Raw genomic sequence first — 22,024 nt, forward strand, 5'->3', positions numbered from 1 at the left:
TTCGCGCAATGCGCGCGAAACGTCACTGTCAAAGTTTCTTACCATAGAGTACGGTATGAAACCTTTTTGCAATAAGTTTCATATAATCCTTATGTTACATTGTACATGATACATGTTTTAAAATAATTAAAGATTTGTGTTTTTTTTTAAATTGTGATTGTAACCTCTCTATTTCTACCTCGAGTGTCATGTGATTTTTTAAAAATGAGTTATGGATACGCGGATTTTGAATTGAATAAAAACTGTTGTGATGTTAAAAGTGAAACACAGACTGAAGAGAGGGAAGAAGTTCATGTTTTGGGTCCAAGTAGACGGTGTTTGGCCTGGGCCTGCAAGGCCTGTAAGAGGAAAACTGCAGCGGTTGACAGAAGAAAAGCGGCAACATTGCGGGAAAGGCGACGGTTAAGAAAAGTGGGTATAGGAGGCATAATTTCGGAAATTTCTTTCTTTTAAAAGATAATCACGGTGTAAGATGAATTATAGTGAATCTCTTTTTCTTTTATTTAAGTTTTCAACAAAACTTGTATATTAAAATTACGCACGCATATATTATTCTGAGGCACATATTTTTTTTTTATACATGACCACGCATTTCCTGAAAGAAATCGCGTAGAAGCGACCATTTGCATTTAGCCTTAAGTTCTATGATTGGAATCGATGTCTATGTTTGTTTGTGTGTGAAAATTTGAAATAAATAAATATGGCAGAACGAAATGTTACTCAAAAAATTCAAATATGTATTATCAAAGTTTATTACTACAAGCCAATTAGATAATATAAAACATTACTGTTTTAATGCCTTTTGTAACGTATTACATACATAATGGTTTATACATACTTTAAAACTAGAGCACGGACGAGAAACGAACAATCAAAATAGAAGCGTGCCTAGATTTCTATAGAAAATTTACTATACCCTACTTTTTAGAAATGGTTTCTTTTTCGTTAATTAATTCAATTGTATTTGTATTTCTTATTAGAAGTCCATAAATAGGCTGTTATAAAGTATTTTTATTTTCACAATTCGCTTTTCCGTTTCAAATATAAAAAGGGTGACAATGTTAAATACATTTGACTTGTTAAATCAGGTTTATAAGTAACACAATGTTAACAATAGGTAAAGTAATAAGCCATACAAATAAGGGGTTATGTATAACAATTATGTTAATTTATTATTGTGTTGAATTTCTACATAGAATTAACAAAAATATAGTAGATCTTTGACGATAATCTAAAAACCGATAAATTAGGTAACGTCTAGTAACCTGGTTAGTTTCCTGTAACCAGAAAATTCAGACTAATATAAGTAGAAAAGAACAAAAATACTTGAAATGCTGGCCGACTTGGCCCGGTACCATGCTCTGTATCCAGACAATATTTTATAATAAATTTACATATTTCCAACACATAAATATACACTAATTACAATATTCTTAACCTAGGTATTAATAATAATAATAAAAAAAGGAAAAATAGAAAATTAAAACAAATTTAAAAAGTTTATTTTCTGCATTTCCTCGCTGTATTGCGATACGTATTCGTTGAACGAGGAATTCACTAGTTCTAGGATCCCTGGTTGTGTCCAAGTGCACTTGAACCCCGCGGCCCAAAAGGGTTTATATACGCTACTTATATAGGTAATATATAAGTAACTTCTTACCTTTACCCTACGAAGGTCACGATGGGAATTTACGGTATGACTTACTAGAACATAGGGATTTAGCTTAACTCAAATTTGGTTTGAAGATAATAACGAAACATGCTTGGCGAGATTTTGAGATTGTAAGTTAGAGACAATTATCACCGCTGCCGGAAACATGACCTTTTTGCTGCATTTGATTGGCACAGTCCAGCGTCAATAAGCTCCCTGCTTACTCTCGCTTAATAGTTTTCTTCGCCGGAGAGTGGACTGTATGTGGGTAATAATACACTGTGATTTAAAAATGTACTTAGAAAAGATTAATGGACAGCAAAAGGCTTTCTGGTAATTTTATAAAAATCACTTTATTGCATAATAGTTTTGGTCAAAGTTTAGTCATACAAAAGTTAAAAATAAAACAATTTTAACAAGAAACAAATATATGTAAAACTGATTGATTGCTTAAGCCAACGTACGTGATGTCGCAGCATTTACTTAAACATATTTAGACCAGATTAACTCCTTGTCAATAAGACAAGGATTTAAATTTCCTTGTCACATGGGGCAGGATTAAATGGTATTAAGATCTGATATCTTATTTTCCTTAATATTTTATTTCAGCATATTTATGAAATAATTTTCGCGCTGGAACCATGATTGGGTCTACATTATTTATTTACAAAAATACCTACATTATCTTTACTTTACTTATTAAGTAAATGTAATAAAATATATAATGTTAAATACTTAATAAACATAATATCGCTACTGTGAACTTTGAGAGCTTATAAAGGTGTCGATAGTGTCGGAGATGTCAGCAGGCACAACTAGATTTGATATCAAAAATTGTACTACGTCAATCTTAAAACATAAAACTATATCGCCAGATTTGTGTGTAAAGGAATATGTGTATCAAACATAAGATGTTTTTGAGATGGCGCTCTGGTGATTCTTATTATTATAAGTATTATAGTATTTGTACTGATGATGAACTTTATCTGCTTACGGCTTACACAACAGATATATGTCAAAATCTAATAACATTGTAGAGGACGTTTTTAAAGTTAATTTAAAGACCATTTTTTTTTGTAGTTCAGTTAGGATATGTTAATTGTTACCGCCTGCCATGAACACTCTCAATGCCAGTGGGATCGCGAGTGCATTGCCGGCCTTTTAAGAATTTGTACGCTCTTTTCTTGAAGTACCCTAAGTCGAAGTAATAAGAAAAGTTCTTGAAACCTATGGGGCTTTATGTCAGAAAAAATCCTTACTATAAATAAGATAAATAAAACGGAATCGATAAGAAGTCATTTTAATTGTAAATTTTTAAATTATTGAAAGTTTATATGTTTTTAAATAAAAGAAGTAAACAGTATTCTATATTATGCTACATAATAATGTGGAATACGTTGAATATATGTATGGACTATAAGCCTAAGGAAGGCGATAGTATTTTTTCTTAAGAATCCGAAACTGAAGATCTCAACACACGGCAGTAATTACAGTTGACGTATGCTCAAGGGAATTCTAACGGACGTTTTAAAAGCTATTACGTGTGACATGCTCGTTTATAACTCCCCTTAATGTTGGCTTTTAAATACTTAAAAATACATTTTTTATTTTCGTCTTATTCTCGTCTTGATGTACTTCTAATGTAATCTTTGAGACTAAGTCAAAAAAATTTTAAATTTGATTCTCATTGACGAGTTAAAGTATATTTATGTAATTGGTGTTATTAATTATAAATTGGGAATCACCCGACAAGATAAAAGTTAGATAACGTAATAAAACGAATGAAATGCGGCAAAACTGGCGCCAAATCTGGCGCGGCCATAGACTACAAATTGCGCGCCACATTAACAACACAACTAATGGATACTCCTTAGGGAAATCTAACTTCGTGATTTTTTTTTTATATTTATGAACTTCCATTTAAAAAACATCTGCAAGGTCAAATAACATCACAATTAATTTCATGTAGAGTGCATGATAATTCAGTAATACAACTGAAAAATTCGCCCCCATACGTCCTAAGTATCTAGAATTATTGTAACATCAAAATTTAGTTTTACATCCAAATGCTTTAAAATGTTCATATGTTATTAACTCATTGTATATCGCTATTATTACTATTTCATTAGTATTACTCTTAGTCGTTTAAAAGGGAATACAATAAGTGAATAAATAATTCGTTATTAATAATTAACTAAAAATATTAGGTATACAGTTTAAGCACGAAATACTTTTAAAAAAAGCAGATTAGGTATAGATAATAGATTTTTGTTGATATAAACATTGGGATACCCAATTTCAAAGCGTCTAGAAAAATTAATCATGCTGATATGTCAACAAAAATCATGTACATAAATCTCAGACGCACAAAAAACCTATCAAGTATAATAATAGATTCAAACGAGTATAAGTTCAAGTTTTCACAACTTCATATGTTATAAAAATATCTAAATCGTATTTGACATATTTATTAAACAATCATAATATTTAATGACACTTACAAAACGATACACGAACATAAAATAAAATTCTCTTTGAGTGAACTAATAAATTTATTTTTATGTGAAAATAACATGTATATCTATTTCCGTATAATGAGACATCTTTATTGGTTTTATGAATAGGATTCTTGGTTCAAAATATGAGAAAAAAATATATTAATTAAATTAATCATTACTATCTCATATATGAACTCGGTTTAGGAAGCAACAGTAAACAGTAATTTATATTTTATACCATTAAGATATTTGTATTCGAATATTATTAACAGTATTTACAATATTCTTAACCAACGTAGTAATAATAATAATTAAAAATTGAGAATTATTTGGAGAGCGAACAAATATCCAGCTCTGGACTCAACAGACGCCAACTTACATTTTTAATTAGCGCCTGTGCACTAGAATACTATACACTGGAATAGTTGAGCCATTTATAATAACTTTTTAATTATATTTAATTGTTATTTAGATTTGGATGAGGCCAAATAATAAACTAAAAAATCTATGATTTTAAATAATATAAAGCCAGTGTTAGAAATATGTGCGTCTTTCAGATGGTTTGTTCAGTAAATGACGCGAAACTAATAGCCTACATTTATACATTGAATGCATGCCTTGAGATTTTTACGAAAATAATCATACAAACAACTATATCTATGGAAATCTATTTCTCTGTGGAATTTATTTTATAAAGACTAATCGTTAACTGTACCAATTCGGGCTATGCAATAATTACTGATTTTGTGGATGTTACGCCAAAACAACTCAACCGAAACTCACAAAAATTTGTATATGAGATTCTATAGGTCACGGGTTCGATCCCCGGCTGTATACTAGTGAACTGTCTTTCTATAGTTTACATTTTCTCGAACGGAAAAGATCGTGAGGAAACCCGCTTGGCTTAGACCCAAAAAGTTTACGGCGTGTTCAGGCACAGAGGCTGATACCAAATGATCATGATACAGATATCTGAGGCCCAGACCAAAAATGTTTGAGACGCCACTGATTTTTTTTAATGTGATTCTTTGGTAGATTACGTATGTTACGACCGAGTGATGTAAACCTTCTAATCTCCAAGGTGTAGCGAACACCTTAATCTTAATCTTAATATCTTTTGTTTTTTTTTGGTTTGAGATCTTATAGATAACCAGAGGGTGTGTAAAAATTTAATCAAAACTTCTTAACATAATTGTATTTAATTAAAAGGACTTTAAAATCACATTTGTGACCCCAGAAGACTAAACTCCAACTGGACTGACGTTTGGCCACAATGCAACCTTTTTGCTTCTTTTTTTTATAGAACGGGAGGCAAACGGGCAGGAGGGTACCTCATGTTAAGCGACACCGCCGCCCCAATTGGCGTATGTATGTAATGTAGTGTCAATACACTCTCAATGCCAAAGGGCTCGCCAGTGCGTTGCCGGCCCTATAAGAATTGGTACGCTCGTTCTATGTGGACCCTACGTCGAAATGGTTCAGATGTTAAGTGAGACGAGGCCTATTGGAGGCCGGGCACGCTTGTGTAGCAGATGAATATTTTATCACTGTTCATATCAACCTATATTATATTTTCTCGAGAAGATGGATGGGCAAGGAGATTATATCCATTGCAGTTTTTAAAATAAACGACGAACCAAATCGTGCATTGCGGCACCTGAGGATGTCTACAACGAAGGCGATTCTAGATGAGCGTTGTTTAAAAGGAGATGACGGAATCAAATTGTGTACTTCCATGAAAAATGCAATCAGTCCATAATTAGGTTCTCATGAAAACAAGTGTCATTTTTTAAATTATAATAAAGTTCTTTAAACATTTTATGTCATTAAAACCTTCATATCGATAGACTCTTTAGTGTACCACATTTCTCACAGAACATAAAATTAAATGGACGTTTATCAAATATTGTACTAGAAACAAATTAGCGCCTAATATCTCCCTTCCTTATTTATCAATCCCATGATATTACGTGACCTGTGAATGACTTTTTTAATAATAAATATTCTGCAGGTCAACGCAGCTTTCGAAGAGTTAAGAATTCGTGCGAGGGCTGGCAGTGGTCGGCTTCCAAAGCTGGAGATACTCCGAGCTGCTATTCAACATATAGAGAGGCTGCAGGCTGCACTAAGAGCTGCTGCTGTTGTAAGGATTACTTTCTAAAGCTCTTTAACTTAAAATGTACACTTAGATTATTTATAGATATCGCAATGGAATTCGCAGTTGAAGAGCTAGACCCAACAGAGTCGTTTATTTTTTAAAAGTATTTCAATAACATAACATTTATTATTGTATTTTTCACGCCAGAGCTTGGAGGACCATCTTCTTTCTGTTTAACGTAGTCTTCTAGCGTGGGGCACTCTCTGAACTCTTGAATCGCAAGAAAATAATGATAAGATTGTGGATAGAAATCATTCTCTTCAATTATTCAGGTTACAACTGCAATGACGAAACTGATATAAGTAATACTTCAATATAATAAATATATTTACTCTAAATTAGAGATTTATACATCAGAAATAGCTTACTTGTAATGGGCAGGTAAATATATCAAAGTGTGCTGAATTATCAGAATGCAAGATAGACGAGTAAAATATCTAGAACACGCCTTAATGTATAATTTAATTTACTTAGAATTAAAATAAAACAAGGCGCTCGACAGATGTCGCTAATTCACTTGACTCGTTCGATACTCCCGATTCCACAAATACACTGCACCTATTTTCTCTTATTTATAAGGTATTTTGATATTAACCGTACTGTTTCATGTATAACAAAAGTTGTGCATTCAAATGTGTTAATACAATTCATACTAAACTTTTAGGCCAGTCTTAATTCCCATCAGTAAGAGATTTAGAAATATAAATTACTTGTTTGTAGTTTATATAAACAGATACACTGCTTAGTGTTAGGCTAGTGGATTAGTGTCCATTCGACCCGATGCTATATCAATGGATTGTTATTTACACGCGCAAATAACCATTTACCAATAAGTCAAAAACTATTAAATCCCGAGTCAAAGTCCGCGGTCTCGTTACGACCATTAAAATCATTGGAAAAATCTAAAATTTCTGATAAAGGATTTCGTTAAATTCGTGGCGATATCTGTTCAATGTGTCAAATACTATGGAAATCGGAGATCTTGATCTCTCTTAAAACAACAAACCCAAAATAATAATAAATTAATTATATTTATTTTTCTTAGTTCAATGAATATAAATTACTACTCGAATATGTGTAGATGATAGATCTATAGATGTTTATAACGCTGTTTTCAACACTAAAAATGCAAATACATTTCCTGCTGGAATCTACTGAAAAAAATCGTAGCTCAATAAAGATAGCTCCTTTAAATTCCTGGTCAAATTTTTCATAAGAATATTTATTGTATGATAGTTTTATGATCCCATATTGAATTAATATTTTCTTGTTCCTACTATCATCAAAGCAAAAAGATCCGAGCCCCAAAAATAACTGATGGACGATAAGTCGCGGAAAGATGTCGCGATGTTAAACAGCAATTAATTCCCGCCAGACACGATTTATAGCTACACGTGCACCCGCACACAAATAGACGCTACATTTAATTGGTGATATTTTATGTAATCCATAGGATATGATACCCAGACAGAACGGCTCAAGATATTTAAAACTGAAGTATATTCAGAATTTGTGTTGTTTGCGTGCGATTCACAACTCTGAGGTCTATGTTTTTTTTAAATAGAAAGACGTGATGCGTACCAAGTCTAACCTTAGAATTAATGACAGGTGTCAGACACAAAAGGACCATCTCATACTTATTTATATTTTAATACTATAGGTAACAAAACCTATCATATCAGGTATTCCTAGGTTTGTGTCACATTTATTTACGCCTAGGACTGTAGTTTTTACTAGAATATAATGTTTTGTTAAGATATTTGCAGAAATATTAAGCTAGTATTAAATTATTCCCCTTATAATGGTTATTTTTTGTTTACTGGCAATACTTATATCAATGACAGCGACACTCTTGCCGGCCAAGAAAAGTATGTGGCATTGGACGTTAAAATAACATTGGATATAATTCGACTTTTAGTACTCTTTTTTTATTAGGACCACATAATTAGGACAAACACATGATATAAATTGACATAGATACGAAAAAAAAATATATATATATATATAAAAAGCAGTGCCGTCCCTATAGCATGTGGACACGACCAGCGATCTTTATCTATATCCAGCAATATTTTTTAAATAGTCATAAATGTCCAACACTTTTCCTACAAAATTAGTTAACGAGCATTTTAATATCATTTACCCGGGAAGTAAAAAATAGCAAAAATATAATTTTATGATTTCTTAAAATTGTCATGTTATTGTTTCTTAAGTTCTGCTGTTTGTCATGAAAGGAAAATATTTTTTAGTTGGAGACAGAGAGCTGCAAAGGATACGTCGAGCCGCCGAACTCGCGAACAGAAATCAGAGACAATAAGAACGACTGGGAGAAGCCTTTTTTAAATGGTAAATAAGATGTTGGAAATAACTGTAGTAGTAAAAGTATTATTATTTTAGCTGTCATTTACAAATTATTTAACACTAGCGGGAAACACTCTGAGTCAAGTATGAATAATTTTATTCAAACAAAGAATAATAATTGAACCTCATTTAAAGTTATGTTAATAAAAGACAATACTAAGCCTCATTTATTCCGCAAAAATTCATCCATCTTTATAAAATAAAAAAATTTATGTGTACCTATGTATTACTTAAAATTTTATACAGTTTTTTTTCCAAGGACCTGTTATAGGGTATACTCCTCCAACTGGCTCTATATCGTAGCTCGTCAGCCCCTCGTGCAAGAGAGTGCTCTTTCTTTTCCCTTGTGGTTCTTTCCACCTTGTTACCATGTCCATCTGCCATTGTTCATGCGAGAAGTCTGGTCCGCCCATTTCCACTTAAGGTTTCTTGAGCATATTGCTATATTGTTGAGGCGAGCAATCAAATTCAGCTGGATGTAAGATAACGTGTAGACTTTAGACTGAAGCTAACCAAATTGGAACCCAATATAAAATCTCTGAGTAGCAAGCGCAAGGATCTTACTAAATGTATATAGAAAAATGTTTATTAAAACTATTTGGAATTTGAATTCTAGTTTTTCATCATGTTTTGAAAATTTACTAATTTCGTTTTATGTTAAAAATTCCCTCGTGACTTCTTGGTAAACCTATCATTTAAATTTCTTAAGTGAACAAATCATTTTTTGATGTATAAATTATGTATAAAATGTATGAAACATGTTGGCTAAGTTGGGGCACGGCATAATAAAGATTGAGAAACACTGGTTTAGAGCATTCTGTTTGCTTGAAAACACTAATAAGTAGGTTCCTTGTCCGGTGAATAATTGTTTGGAAGAATACTGATTATCGACTGTATATTAAAATACAATATAAAGAATTCTGCATACAAATTTAAATGAATATATTTAAATGTATCTGTTTGTATAAGTCGAAAATGCTAGTTTAAATGGCCAATGGCTACAGCCCTTTATGGAACTTAGCCTCCTCAAGCCCATTTCGCCATCGCAACCTATCCAGTGTCTCCCGCGTCCAACTTCGAACCCTTATTGTTTCGAAGTCCTTGACAACACCAATGAAACGAACGTAGTAATGTGTACCTCAAGAGTTTTCGGACTTTATACTGTCTATGGGTTGGACTCATATTTTTAAGGCTTTTCTTAATATTATTGTTTCAGGGGAGTCGACGTGCGGCCTTAACAGTTTGGCAAGACTTCGCTGTATAGTACAGGCATTAGCTAAAGACAATGTGTAATTTAGTTAGATTATTTATTTACTAGAAAATTAATAAGCGTAAGAAAATAGCCAAATATTATAATAAACATGTTGTGTAAATTATTTGTATAATTGTAAAAATCGTGCTAAATATAGTTTTATTTTTGGAAATGGTAGAAAAAACACTTGGTAATTCATACAACTGTATTTTCATAATTTATTCTTACATGGGAAGCCAAAGAAATTTTACCAAAAAATAAACTACAAAGTGTTACTGTATTAGAGTTCAGTATAGTGCCTTACATAATATTTTATTTGTTATTCGAATATGGCTTAATAGGCTCATTAAATTATTTTACGAAAAATACTTGTTTTATTATACTTTTTATATACAGTATAATTAAAAAAATATTAATTAAAAAGGAGGGCAACTCGTCGCATTCGAGCGATCTCTTTCAGGCAACCGCTGTAATTACATAAATAACCTTATTAAATAATAAGGCGAGCGCAAGTAGTGCAAAACAACATAAATATAATATTACTAAGACATAAAGAGTGATATTAAAATAAATTATACTATAATTACATACGATAATTACAGTTATTGCTTTCAATTTCAAAATAAAGTAAACAAGATATATACTCGTACAATAGACCAAAAAGTTTTTCAGTCTACTAGGATCAAACTATATAATAAATATAGTAATCGATATTATTTAAATAAGTTGTAAATATTAAAACTTTTAATTTCTTTTTCTTTCAATACTAACCTAAAAACAATATACTTAATATTGTTTTTATATAGCTGATTGAAAAAAAAAATCAAAAATCAATCAATCGTCAAAATTTTGGTGAAATACTGACTTTGGCTTTCTTACCGAGTTCCATTGCCGTACGCGTGTTAGCGCACGTAGATAAATGATTTGTCGTGAACAGCCCAAGTCGAACCCATAGTCACAGGGTTGAGCATTACAGGTTTAACCACTAGTCTAACACAGTACTGATTCATCCGAAAACCTTACTAAAAACAACTTGTTGTTTTTTGGTTTTAATTGGAGCTTGTGTTGGTACATTTCAAACGCGTCCCTCACTCTACACACCGTTTTCGTTATTTATTCCTTTGATAACACGCTGTATAAATCTGTCCCTTTTATTAATAGTTCCGATAATTATGACAAATGTCTTCACAGTACAAAGTAGGAAGCATTTGTGGGCGGAGACTGCGCGCGCGCCAAACCACGCCTAGCGGCGCTCGCAAATATACAATCTTTGATTAATTCTTGCAATTATATGTATTTTTGGGTCGATTAATTTTTCAAAGACGAGCACTAGAGTATAACTAAAAAGTTTTCAAATAATACGCCAATATAATTTCAAATAAGAGTGAATCCACATTTATAAAATCGCGCAGGAAGCTATGATTATACAGGTCGTACATATTACACTCTTAGCGAGTGAGACTTCAATTCAGACGTGATTAGAATGTTCAAATTGTGTATAGCGGGTATAACCTCATATATTGGGGTTTTCTAATATACACACACATATTACACACTTGAAACTTTACACTTTCAGAAAACATTTTGTTCCTCGGGCTACTAGATATAGTTATAACAACTGTAGGTTGACATTTTATTCGTCGGTCGTATGAAAGTTTCTATATCCAAAATTCCAGATTAGTTTTTTTTTAAATACCAAATGACGTGCGTAATTGTTATCTAATTTGACAAATGAAAAAAAAATTGATCTCATGAACAAACCTTGAAAAACAAATAGGTAGAACAAATAAATCATAGCACGGAACACAAATCAGTCAGTAATCAATGTATTTTCATTCGTTCATCATTCACTGTAGACACGCTTGTCTTGATTAGATTTATTAATTTCAACACGTCCCTTATTTATAGAATTGTTTGTATCTGCGTCTTCAGGTGGACTAGGGCAATGTTAGCTTAGGTGGCGACGATGCCAATAGATAATTATTGTTTTAAGAAAAATATATTATGTGTCTGGCAAAACAGTGGTTAACCAATACATGTCGCTTGTTTAGGTTTGGTAGACACAGAAGTATTATTACCTTAAAATCAGTAAATTACACTAATTGTCTATTAAATGAGTTTACTCTGTAGCCTCAGACAGCTACGGTCTATCAAACGATATCCAATACAATTTAGAAAGTCGAGATTTCAATCTCTATTGGTCAATAACATCGTATAACAGATATTTAAATAAAAAACCAAATAGTTTTAAAAACATTGTAATTAATCAAAAAATGTAACATTTTACAAAAATATATTTACATTATATAATTAATATATAACATACGATCTACAAAAGCGATTACGACAAAATGACCAAATTCATAAACAGTTTCGAATTACACGTGGTCTTCGATGGTTAGGCGTACAAGACCAAGGTGTTTTTAATATTAAGGGACGCGAATTTCAGTCAAAGCAGACATATGGCCGTTTTAGAATAACAGTCTTTATTAGAATTACATTTTTAATAAGACAAAATTTTCAATTTAGAGACGAAAATCTAAGTAAAACAAAATAACAGAACCTTAAAATATGCTGTATATATCCAGTTATTATAAATACTGTTTTATTAATTTATATTAAATACATTTGAGCGAACTATACACTTATAATTCATGCTTATTCATAAACGTATAAGCCGCCTCGCCTTATCATAAAAAGTGGACTTAAAGTAGTACCTTGTGTTACCACGGTTGCATAGTTCATATAAGTATGGTAACCATGATACAATTCATGTTTTAAAATAAAGTGTAAATTATCTTTTGTTACAATAAAACAGTGTTAAAATTGAATAATGATTCATATTTAATTAATTTTTAATTCTATATTGTTGTTAATATTACGTTTATGAATTAGGCCAGGAATCATACAGAATTCGTTAGTTCACACGTGTTGTGCGACTGCTATTTTTACTAAGTCATACAAAATGCCTATGTTACGATGTTTATAAAGGTATTGTGTAAAAATAATTAGAATTGAACAAATTAAATCACATTTCATGGAAATTCGTAGAAATAAATAAGTAGAAAAATTAAATTTCATAAATTGCTTTAGATGCTAATTATTAAGAGCTTTTTTAATCAAATATAACTAAACTGCAGAATATACGTACTAAAAAAAATATCTTTGCTGTGGATATTGAATATTATAACTAAATTAAAAGTACCAAAATAATAATACTACGTGACCATGCAAACACGTCCTATATATTTTAAGTCCTGTTTCAATTAGCATAAAACCTGTGCCGGTTCACGATACGGCCTTTGTTAAACACAGAACAATATTTTTTTTTATATTTAAAACTCATATTTTAAGAGAAATTTATTTGTAAGCTAAGAGATAATGTGTTTGTGTATCTCAAAGCGCGATAAAAATGCTACATTTAAAAACATAACATCACATAACAACCCCTAAAATTCATATGTCTATTATTGTATGTAAAACTGAAACACATTATAACTTATTTGTATAAATGTTATTAAATCAAAATAAATAAAGTGTATAATTCGCTTTTTTGTGCGTACATTTGAACGTTGGACGAACTTATTATTTCATATTGGACAGTTTAATTACTGTAATAAATTAAATTGCATCGAAATAAATGAACTGTCTATAAAATATTACACAAAATAATGAGATTCATACGAAAAATCCAAAATATACAAATGCAAATAGATTTCTAAGGGATTCTAATTTTTTTTGGGCATAGACATGAACTATTTAGACAAGTACATATTCTAAACAATTTTATAGACAGCTTCAATACAGCCTATACAAGCATCTAAACATTACTGCGAGATTTACAAAAAAACTTTGATTATACAGACTGTTCATAGTGAGTCGAGTCAGTAACCATTAGACAAATGTATAAATTCCTTACGTTTTTGTATACAAATATCCCATACAAGATTTCAATTACTTCATAATCTCCGCAATTATTTTGTGGGCTTTGACTTTATTTTCCTCGTAATTCTTTTTTCTAGCATTTTGTTCAATAAAAAAATTCTATTATTATTTTATACTTGACAGTTTTCGTAATATATAAAATCTAATGTTTACTGATTCTCTTGTCTTACAAGTCTAAGACAAATAATATAATACACCTGTTGGAAGAGCCCTCTGGCGAGTACGCGCTTCTATTTGTCTTTGATATGTTTGTTCTGAACTTTAACGTTTCGACATTACTTCTACGTGACAAAAACAGAAAATCAAATGTTTTTTAAATAATTAATTTTTTTCCAATATCTTTTTGTTATTAATGTCTTCTACAATTATTAAAATCTATCACATTTAAGATTTTTTTAAAAATGACATTGACAGATAGAACCGCGTACGCATATTAAAAAGTACAAGTAGGCCATGACATTCGATTATCTTAACAACTAGTTAATAATACACTAATATCACTGATTGATGACATCACGCGTTGCTCAGCAACTCACTGTAAACATATATACATACAAAAAGTAATGAAGGGTCCTAAATTTAAGTTCCAAAGAAAAATACCTCTCAAAATAAGGTCGAACAATAAATCGGAAATTCGCAACGTGTAATAATTGTGTGATAATTAATATATTTATAGTTAACGTACTACGGATAATGAACTCGGGGTTCTATGCACTGTGCTTTCTAAGCCAGCAACTCCTGTTATCAAGCCATATCGTGCTAAACTAGGGATGTAGAACATAATACTTACTTCGTTAATTCTCTAGTCGTAAGCGGTCCGGTTAGACCAGACCTCGATCTTGAACGGTTCAACTGCGCTCTTCGCTCAGCTGAAATTTTTAAAAAATACATGAAGAAACTGCCTTAGCGACCTAAATTGACAGACACATGAGGTTTTAAATTAACTAAACTGTTTTATTGGAATTATATGAAGCCAGTTCTACAAAGATAGCGACTGTGCATGTTTTAATAAACATAGATAAATACACCAAATCAATACCTGTGTTTGAATATTTGACAGAAAGTTACACATCTGTAATGTTAATTTACATACATTTACACGATACAACATCGAAGTTATAAGAATATTTAAGAACTGTTAATATATTAAAACGGCTTCTAAGTTACCCGCAAGCTATGGGCATGTTATACGTATTGTTACAACATTTAGAATAGCACGTAGGAGACTACCAATGCCTCACTAAAAGAACTAAACAAACATGTATGTCGTGTCTTAAAAACTGTTATATCACGATACAATATCTAAAGCGTTAAGATTATACTACTTGTCTGTAAGTCTCGAGTTTTGGTGAAGTAGAACGTCGCACGCGCTTGCCTCCATATCGAATCGACACATCTATATAGAAATTATAATTACACCAGTAGTTTTATTACAGTACTTCTTTGGAATTCAAGTAACCACACCTATTTAGGTAAATGATATTTAGAATGAAAGTGATAGAAGAATGGAATGAAGGCATTCTAAGGCCGAACAATTAAATGATCATATATATAAAGAATAGGTGTAAATGCGGAAACTAGTTCTAGAAGCTCTATCATAACTTTGACGAAATAAATGTTATATGACATAATGCACACGGACTTCTCTAACGTTTATATTTTGCCAACTTTTAGTAGTGTATATTTATCTCGATTCTCGAAATTGATCTCGTAATAGATTAAAGTTTTTAGCTATTCCGTGTCGGGTACAATCCTAAACCAGGACATTGTTTATTTACAATTGTCATATACAAAAAGGAACTATTTTTATATAAAAATTTACGAATTATAGAAGTTACGATTAGGGTTGTGACCCGACTTTGATACCCGCCATCATGAATATTATTCATTTGTCATTATCACGTTAGATGAAATTAGAATGCAGTTTGTGAAATTGTAATTACTAGACGTCGGTGTACGTTTTTAAACGTACAAAAACGTACGTACGTGAAAAGGAGTGAATGGAGAGGAAGAGATAATATAAATGAAGAAGTTAAGATTAGAATTGTAGTTGCATAATCCGGCTATGATACCTGCCGTATGACTACGTGATTAATTTGTAATTATCACTTTAGAGAGCGTTCAAGAATTACGTAATGAATTTTGGGAGTAGAAGTAGTCCTCTTGTAAAACATTACGATGCGGGGCGGGGACTGAATTACGCGTTATTGATAATATTATTCTCGACTTTTCAGTACTTTACACCACACAATAGTAAGTTTTAGGTATAAAGAGTCACTGGAGGTGGTCACGAAACGTTTTACTATTGGATACAGAAAACGTTACGGTGCGTTACATGGAGGGGGGGGGGGGTCAAGAATCTCCAAAAATTGCGTGACGTTAAACTTGAACGTTCCCTTACACGGAATCAGAATACAGATTGTGAAATTTTGGTCAGTAAACTGTATACGTTTTCCAACGCACTAAAACCTACGTAACATATTGATGAAATAAACTGAACTACCAAGCGTGTACGGTGAAAGTAAATGAAGAGAAATTGATAAAGAAAGATACATAATTATCATCATTCGAAAGAAAAGAGATCGTAAAATTAGGTAAATGTCCAACATCGAACCTGCATACTAATGTGCTATACCTGCAATACGGTGCAATATCGCTTGCACTAAACTCTCCTCCTGGCTTGTGTCCTCTAAATGTGTGCGTGCAAACATGAACCTTATTATACCACAACCAGCTTTACTTTGAAAAAAATTGAACAAATGCTATTTGCAATCATTTTTATCAAAACATATTAAAACTTAAATAATTTCTTATAATAAAAATTTGTTAAAAGAAATCTATACGACTTTATTTTGTTTTCCGGTTAAAAGATCAGGTTTGTAATAATGTAAAAATTACCTCCTGCAACTCTGGGATTAGCTTTCTTTCTGGGCCGCTCTCTGCTGAACGCTGAACCACTCTGTAACGCTTCCATCAAGCTGAAAATGAAAAATTCAAGATTTACATTACTTCGTAATACAGGTACAATTGTCTCCCTTTAGACAGATTTTCTCGCTTCCACTTATGATAGAAGAAACGCAGGAAATCTACTTTCTGGTCCCAAACTCATTCTAGCGTAGCTTCCCGTTTTTTAACCTTAATACCTTAAAAGGTTTTTTTTACATCTATTTATATCATCACACCCTTTTCCCGCGTAGGTCGATATCACGGATCTCCACTTGCTACGATCCTGACATACCTCTCTAGCCCCTTGCATGCTCGTCGGTTGTGAGTACATTAGTAAGGTGAGAGAATAAGTCTATACAGCTGTCCTTCTTACTCCCTTCTTGAAACTTCTTGCAAACTAAACGTACCTATCCATAACGCCGTCCTGGGCATGTTCCATGTCCACAAACTGCTTGTACCGATGTTGGCGATCTCTTCTTTCTCTTTCAGCGGTAGCACGAGCTTCTCTAGCTCTTCTAGCTCTCTCTTCCGTCTCCCTTATTACAACGTTGTCTTGATATGCCGCCTGGAAAAATTATAAGAAAAACTTTAAAATATTAAAATAGCGATGACACGGTTACAAATATGGATAATGGCGAAAATTAAAAGATAATTACTTCTAGTACTATATTTTTTTTATATTGGGGCCGTTCAATTATTACATAAGGAGATTTACTTCAATTTACAGGTCGGTCTTTTAGGGAGGAGTTATGACTACTATTGCTGTAATGTTATGAATTCTGGTCAATGCAATTACGACTTTATTGTGTTAAGATATATTTTATGTACGATATTTTGCTTTGGCAATTGGGGTAATGCCCCGAGTATTTTTTTTTTTTTTTGATAATAATTTTGGTGATATATTATGAAAATATTATATATTTATAAGTATAAACGACGAAGAAAATTTAAGTTATAACAACGCGAAACAAGAATACATTAGTCATATTTGACAAGTAATGTCAAAATATTATTTGCAATTATTTTACTTACAACGTATATACGTAACTTACCGCAAAGGAATCCTTGAACGTCTTGATATCCGAGAAAAATTCCTCTAGCGTATATTTCTGAGGATCGAACACGTAGTACTCTGCTATACCCTTGTACAATGCCTCCATTTTCCTAAACATCGAGTGGAGGAGATCGCATTGCTCACGTGCTTCAACGGCAAAACTCTGATTTTTGTTTAAGGAAATAAATATTTTTGTTCTGTGTCTCACGTTTCATTTCTGACAAGGTGTTAAACACAACGACAATTAGACGGACTCCTGAAGTACTCTACGTCAAATCACAGATTAGATAAGAACTTTATCTTATCTGTGTTAAACTGTTTTCAGAAGAGGTTTTACGTTTTTCTTCTTCTCTACCAAAACTTTCAATTAACATGCCTAGCAAAATACAGATATTAAAGTGTGACAACTGACACAATTTTGTTAAAACTACAAAGAAAATCTTATTCACACCAACAAGATAAAAATAAGTTTATTATGGAATATAAAATACAGGTAACACTTATTCCATGTCATTAAACTTGTATCGCGGACATTCCGACTCATCAGCAAAGAAGACAGAGGGTGTGGGCCGAGAGAAAAATCCGTAAAAAAAACTCTCGGTACTCTTTTTAAATATCAAATCATCATACAAAATGACTTTGGCAAAGATAGATAGAAGAAACCAGAATGGAGGGAGATACTGTCCGCTCTTTATTTGTACACACAACGCCACCTCAAACGTATACATTCTCAGCTACAGAGTACGCACACACACCCACATTCGCACACACACAGACACATTCACAAACTCACACATTCACGCATACTTAAGTTCTTAGACGACTTTTTTATTATTAGATGTAACACTAATGTAATGAATAAAGTTTTATTATTATTAAATTAATTTTAGGGCAAAGGATACGCTCATACACTCGTTGAACAAGTCGTCAGGGCTCTGTTGCACCCTCGAGTTGTTCAGGTCCGTCTCCAAAGCGCGAATGTCATTTTCCATCTTCTTTAACGATTTTTGTAGACTCTCCATTGACACTCTCGCTGCCCTAAAAAGCAAAGCATCGCGTTAAGCATTATTTAAAGTAAAAAATACGTAGTTTAATTCGCAACCATTTCGGCCGTATTCTTAAGCTTTTTTTATTCTCGGTTGAACCGCGTGTTAAATTACAACTCTTATTCTGAATTTCATTTTACAAGCAACAATATATACTGATAAAAACTAATTTACGTTTATGTGAATTCAGTTTCAATTATAAACTCTTTTGCAACAAAAACGAGCACGTAAGAAAATTTACGTACAAGATTGATTTTGGTTGATTGCATCTATATGTAGTCCGTACACTTATAATCGTATGTGTGAATTCTTAATTACAAAAAAACAATAATTGGTCAGAAATAAAGACAAGAAGATATTTTTACTTCTTAACTAAATAAAGTACAAATGTGAAAACCTAACGAGTGTGAATATCTTGCCAAAATCACAGCTCTAATCCTTCTGGGTACGCGAATGATTATGAATGATTCCACGATGTTTTAGCAACGTTTTGAGGAATACGTTCCCACTCTTCAGTAATGACCCCTTTTGCATACTTTGTGGTGCAGATTGCACTAATCTTACTGGTATCTTTAGACAATCCCAGACGCATTCTCTATGCTGCGAAATATCTAAATAGAACGATGCACGGGCGAGCATTGTCATAATATGTCGCAGTGAACTAGCTTAATTAGCCGTTGAATTAACAGCCTAGCCTTTCAACTAAACGTCGCCGCTGAACTAACGGCGTGCAAGATATTTAGCCGTAGCGTTTGTTACAACATTTAATATACTGGCTGGCTAATGCTTGTGCCATTCGAGCGATAGTCATTATTTAGCAGAAATAAAAAAATATGAAACATATGACATAAAAGTCAAATTCACATTATAATGGTCACTACTTTTCCATTGAGAGCAGTGTTGGCCTAGTGGCTTTAGCGTGCAACTCTCATCCCTGAGGTTGTAGGTTAGATCCCCGGCAGTGCACCAATGAATTTTCTTTCTATATACGCATTTAACATTCGCTCGAACGGTGAAGGAAATCATCGTGAGGAAACCGACTTGCCTTAGACCCAAAAAGTCGACCGCGTGCGTCAGGCACAGAAGGCTGATCACCTAATTGCCTATTCGATTCATAAATGATCAACAACTGTAACAGATACAGAAATCTGAGGCCCAGACCTATAACGGTTGTAGCGCCATTAATTTATTTATTTTCATTTTACTCTTTTCCATTGCAGTTGTTGTTTGTTCATGAAACTTCCATCAAAGTTGTGGTTTGCCGACGTCATATTGCCAGTTTGAAGACTTTCGTTTTGAGTTTGAGAGTGGCAGAAAGTGAAATTAAATTTAAATTAACAGTCAACAGGCTAGGCTATTAAAAAACTGGCTGAATAACTTTCAGGCTGTTGCAATTAGTATTGTTTTTTTGTTAACGTAGCTTTTACACATTAAGAAAACACTTTTTAACCGGATTGAAGCTATGTATTATTATTACCGTGACCACGCACGGTGTAATGCGTGGGAAAAATATAAATTTAAAATTATATAAAAATTATGTTTATAATAATAATACATAGCTTCAGTCCGGTTAAAAAGTGTTTTCTTATTCTTTCAGGCTGCTAGTTAAACGGTACCGTTTAGTTAAACGGCTAGGCTGTTAATTTGCTAATTAAGCTAGTTGGCCAGGACACATATATCGGTTTTAAAGAATTCATCAAAAAATTACAAAAAAAATGCCAAAATTCACTTCACGCGTATTCATTTACACCATTATACAGACAACGTCATTTCAAACAAATTTTGACAAAATTTCATCAATTTGACTGAAATCGACTTTAGAACGGAAAGCTGATTTTTTAGAGTTTATATGTACCAAAAGTCCTGAATACCTGTCAATATGAGGCATCTCCTCCGCAAAATTAAGTACGTCAGGGAATTTCTGTTCTATCGTATCCACTAAATAGTGTAACAATGTCTGCTTGTTCTCCAAGTCTTTCGTGGCTGTTAACTGAAAAAAGAATAAGTCTTTAGAAAAAGTATTTGACTTAATAACGTATCTCTGAAATGTCAAGGAAAATATAAATACCTTCGTAAGGAAACTGATCTCGAATCCGTAAGCGCCAGCGTTGTTGGAGCCCGTGTTCATATAGTTACCCAATAGGAGCAGAAGTTCAAGGATTTTGGCAAACTTGCCGCTCGACTTCACTTCCTCACAGGCTGCCGTACCTGACACTATATCCTAGAAATTAACATTTCCTGTTATAAAATTGTTTATTAAATACAGTTAACTTATATCATTAACTAGCTTTCAGCTTCCCAGAACGGTTCGTCAATTTGCATAGCAATAGAAGAGTTCGGGTACAATTTATTGCAAGGCTTGAATTATGCGGCCTAAACAATTAAAAAAATCTTTGTTAGCATTGTTATACGAATAAGTATTTATAAATAGGAAATTACTAGCAAAAATAAAATGTGATTTTTAAAACTTTTTGTTAAAATTATGTTCGTAATTGTCATGTATTCTAGAATATATATATATTGAACGTAAACTTTAAAAAATGCTTTATACATGTGGCGTACTCTAATAAATAAATAGAAGGAAACAATCATAACGAATGTGATAAAAAAATAGCTCCATCTCTTTCTCTCTTACCGGCTTTACTTCCGATATTATCTCCCTATAGTGTTCTTTAAATGCTAGACTCCTTAATCGCGGCACCAAACGTTTGATATCTGCAACTGTCGCCGCAAACTGTTCAGCTTCAGTCAGTTCTTGACTCTTACATTTAAGTTCAGCCAGTTTCTTTAACTGGTCTGCTGGAGGTAAGTACTGTAAGAGAAATATATTTCACGTTAATCCAAAATAATTAACGAAAGAAAACTCAGATTCTAATGTCACTGAGAGCATTCGTAAAGATATACAAGTATTTAAAATGAAAATATGATAAAACAATATTTTTGTTTTGCATGTTTCGTTAACACATGTTCCTTACGAATATATAAAAATAAATTAGTTACCATGGTAACGCATCTTTTGTAAATAAGTGTAAATAGTTACCAATATTATTAAATTTTGATTTGAGTTATGTGTCGAACGTTTTTCTTTGTTTTTTGATATAGATTATAGTTGG

At 32.3% G+C, this 22,024-nt stretch overlaps 2 protein-coding genes across 10 annotated transcripts in view; one reads left to right on the forward strand and one right to left on the reverse strand.

The window, feature by feature from the left end:
- LOC123717321 (myogenic factor 6) lies at positions 1–10,253 on the forward strand. Its single transcript, XM_045673244.1, has 4 exons — positions 1–411; positions 6,161–6,292; positions 8,557–8,653; positions 9,885–10,253. Exons 1-4 carry the CDS (start codon positions 205–207, stop codon positions 9,959–9,961), a joined length of 513 nt encoding a protein of 170 aa, XP_045529200.1. The 5' UTR covers positions 1–204; the 3' UTR covers positions 9,962–10,253.
- Positions 10,254–12,162: 1,909 nt separating this feature from the next.
- Positions 12,163–22,024, reverse strand: part of LOC123716971 (protein diaphanous) — a 32,918-nt gene continuing 23,056 nt past the window's right edge. For 8 of the 9 annotated variants that reach the window (XM_045672704.1, XM_045672703.1, XM_045672701.1 and 5 more), the window contains 9 exons: positions 21,547–21,723; positions 20,980–21,132; positions 20,783–20,901; positions 18,768–18,903; positions 17,864–18,028; positions 17,219–17,376; positions 16,764–16,843; positions 14,656–14,734; positions 12,163–14,400 (listed from right to left, as the gene is read on the reverse strand). In XM_045672704.1, coding sequence (XP_045528660.1) covers positions 14,379–14,400; positions 14,656–14,734; positions 16,764–16,843; positions 17,219–17,376; positions 17,864–18,028; positions 18,768–18,903; positions 20,783–20,901; positions 20,980–21,132; positions 21,547–21,723 — 1,089 coding nt within the window. In that variant the 3' untranslated portion in view covers positions 12,163–14,378. Of the gene's footprint in view, positions 14,401–14,655; positions 14,735–14,756; positions 15,262–16,763; positions 16,844–17,218; positions 17,377–17,863; positions 18,029–18,767; positions 18,904–20,782; positions 20,902–20,979; positions 21,133–21,546; positions 21,724–22,024 lie in introns of those variants that run through there. The other variant, XM_045672706.1, reaches the window with a different exon arrangement.

This window comes from Pieris brassicae, chromosome 12, assembly GCF_905147105.1.
Source record: "Pieris brassicae chromosome 12, ilPieBrab1.1, whole genome shotgun sequence".
NCBI lineage: Eukaryota > Metazoa > Arthropoda > Insecta > Lepidoptera > Pieridae > Pieris > Pieris brassicae.

Coding starts and splice junctions, on each gene's coding strand:
- LOC123717321 (XM_045673244.1), top strand. CDS start 205: ATGAGTTATGGATACGCGGATTTTGAATTGAATAAAAACTGTTGTGAT. Junction 412..6,160: donor AAAGGCGACGGTTAAGAAAA/GTGGGTATAGGA, acceptor AATATTCTGCAG/GTCAACGCAGCTTTCGAAGA. Junction 6,293..8,556: donor CACTAAGAGCTGCTGCTGTT/GTAAGGATTACT, acceptor AATATTTTTTAG/TTGGAGACAGAGAGCTGCAA.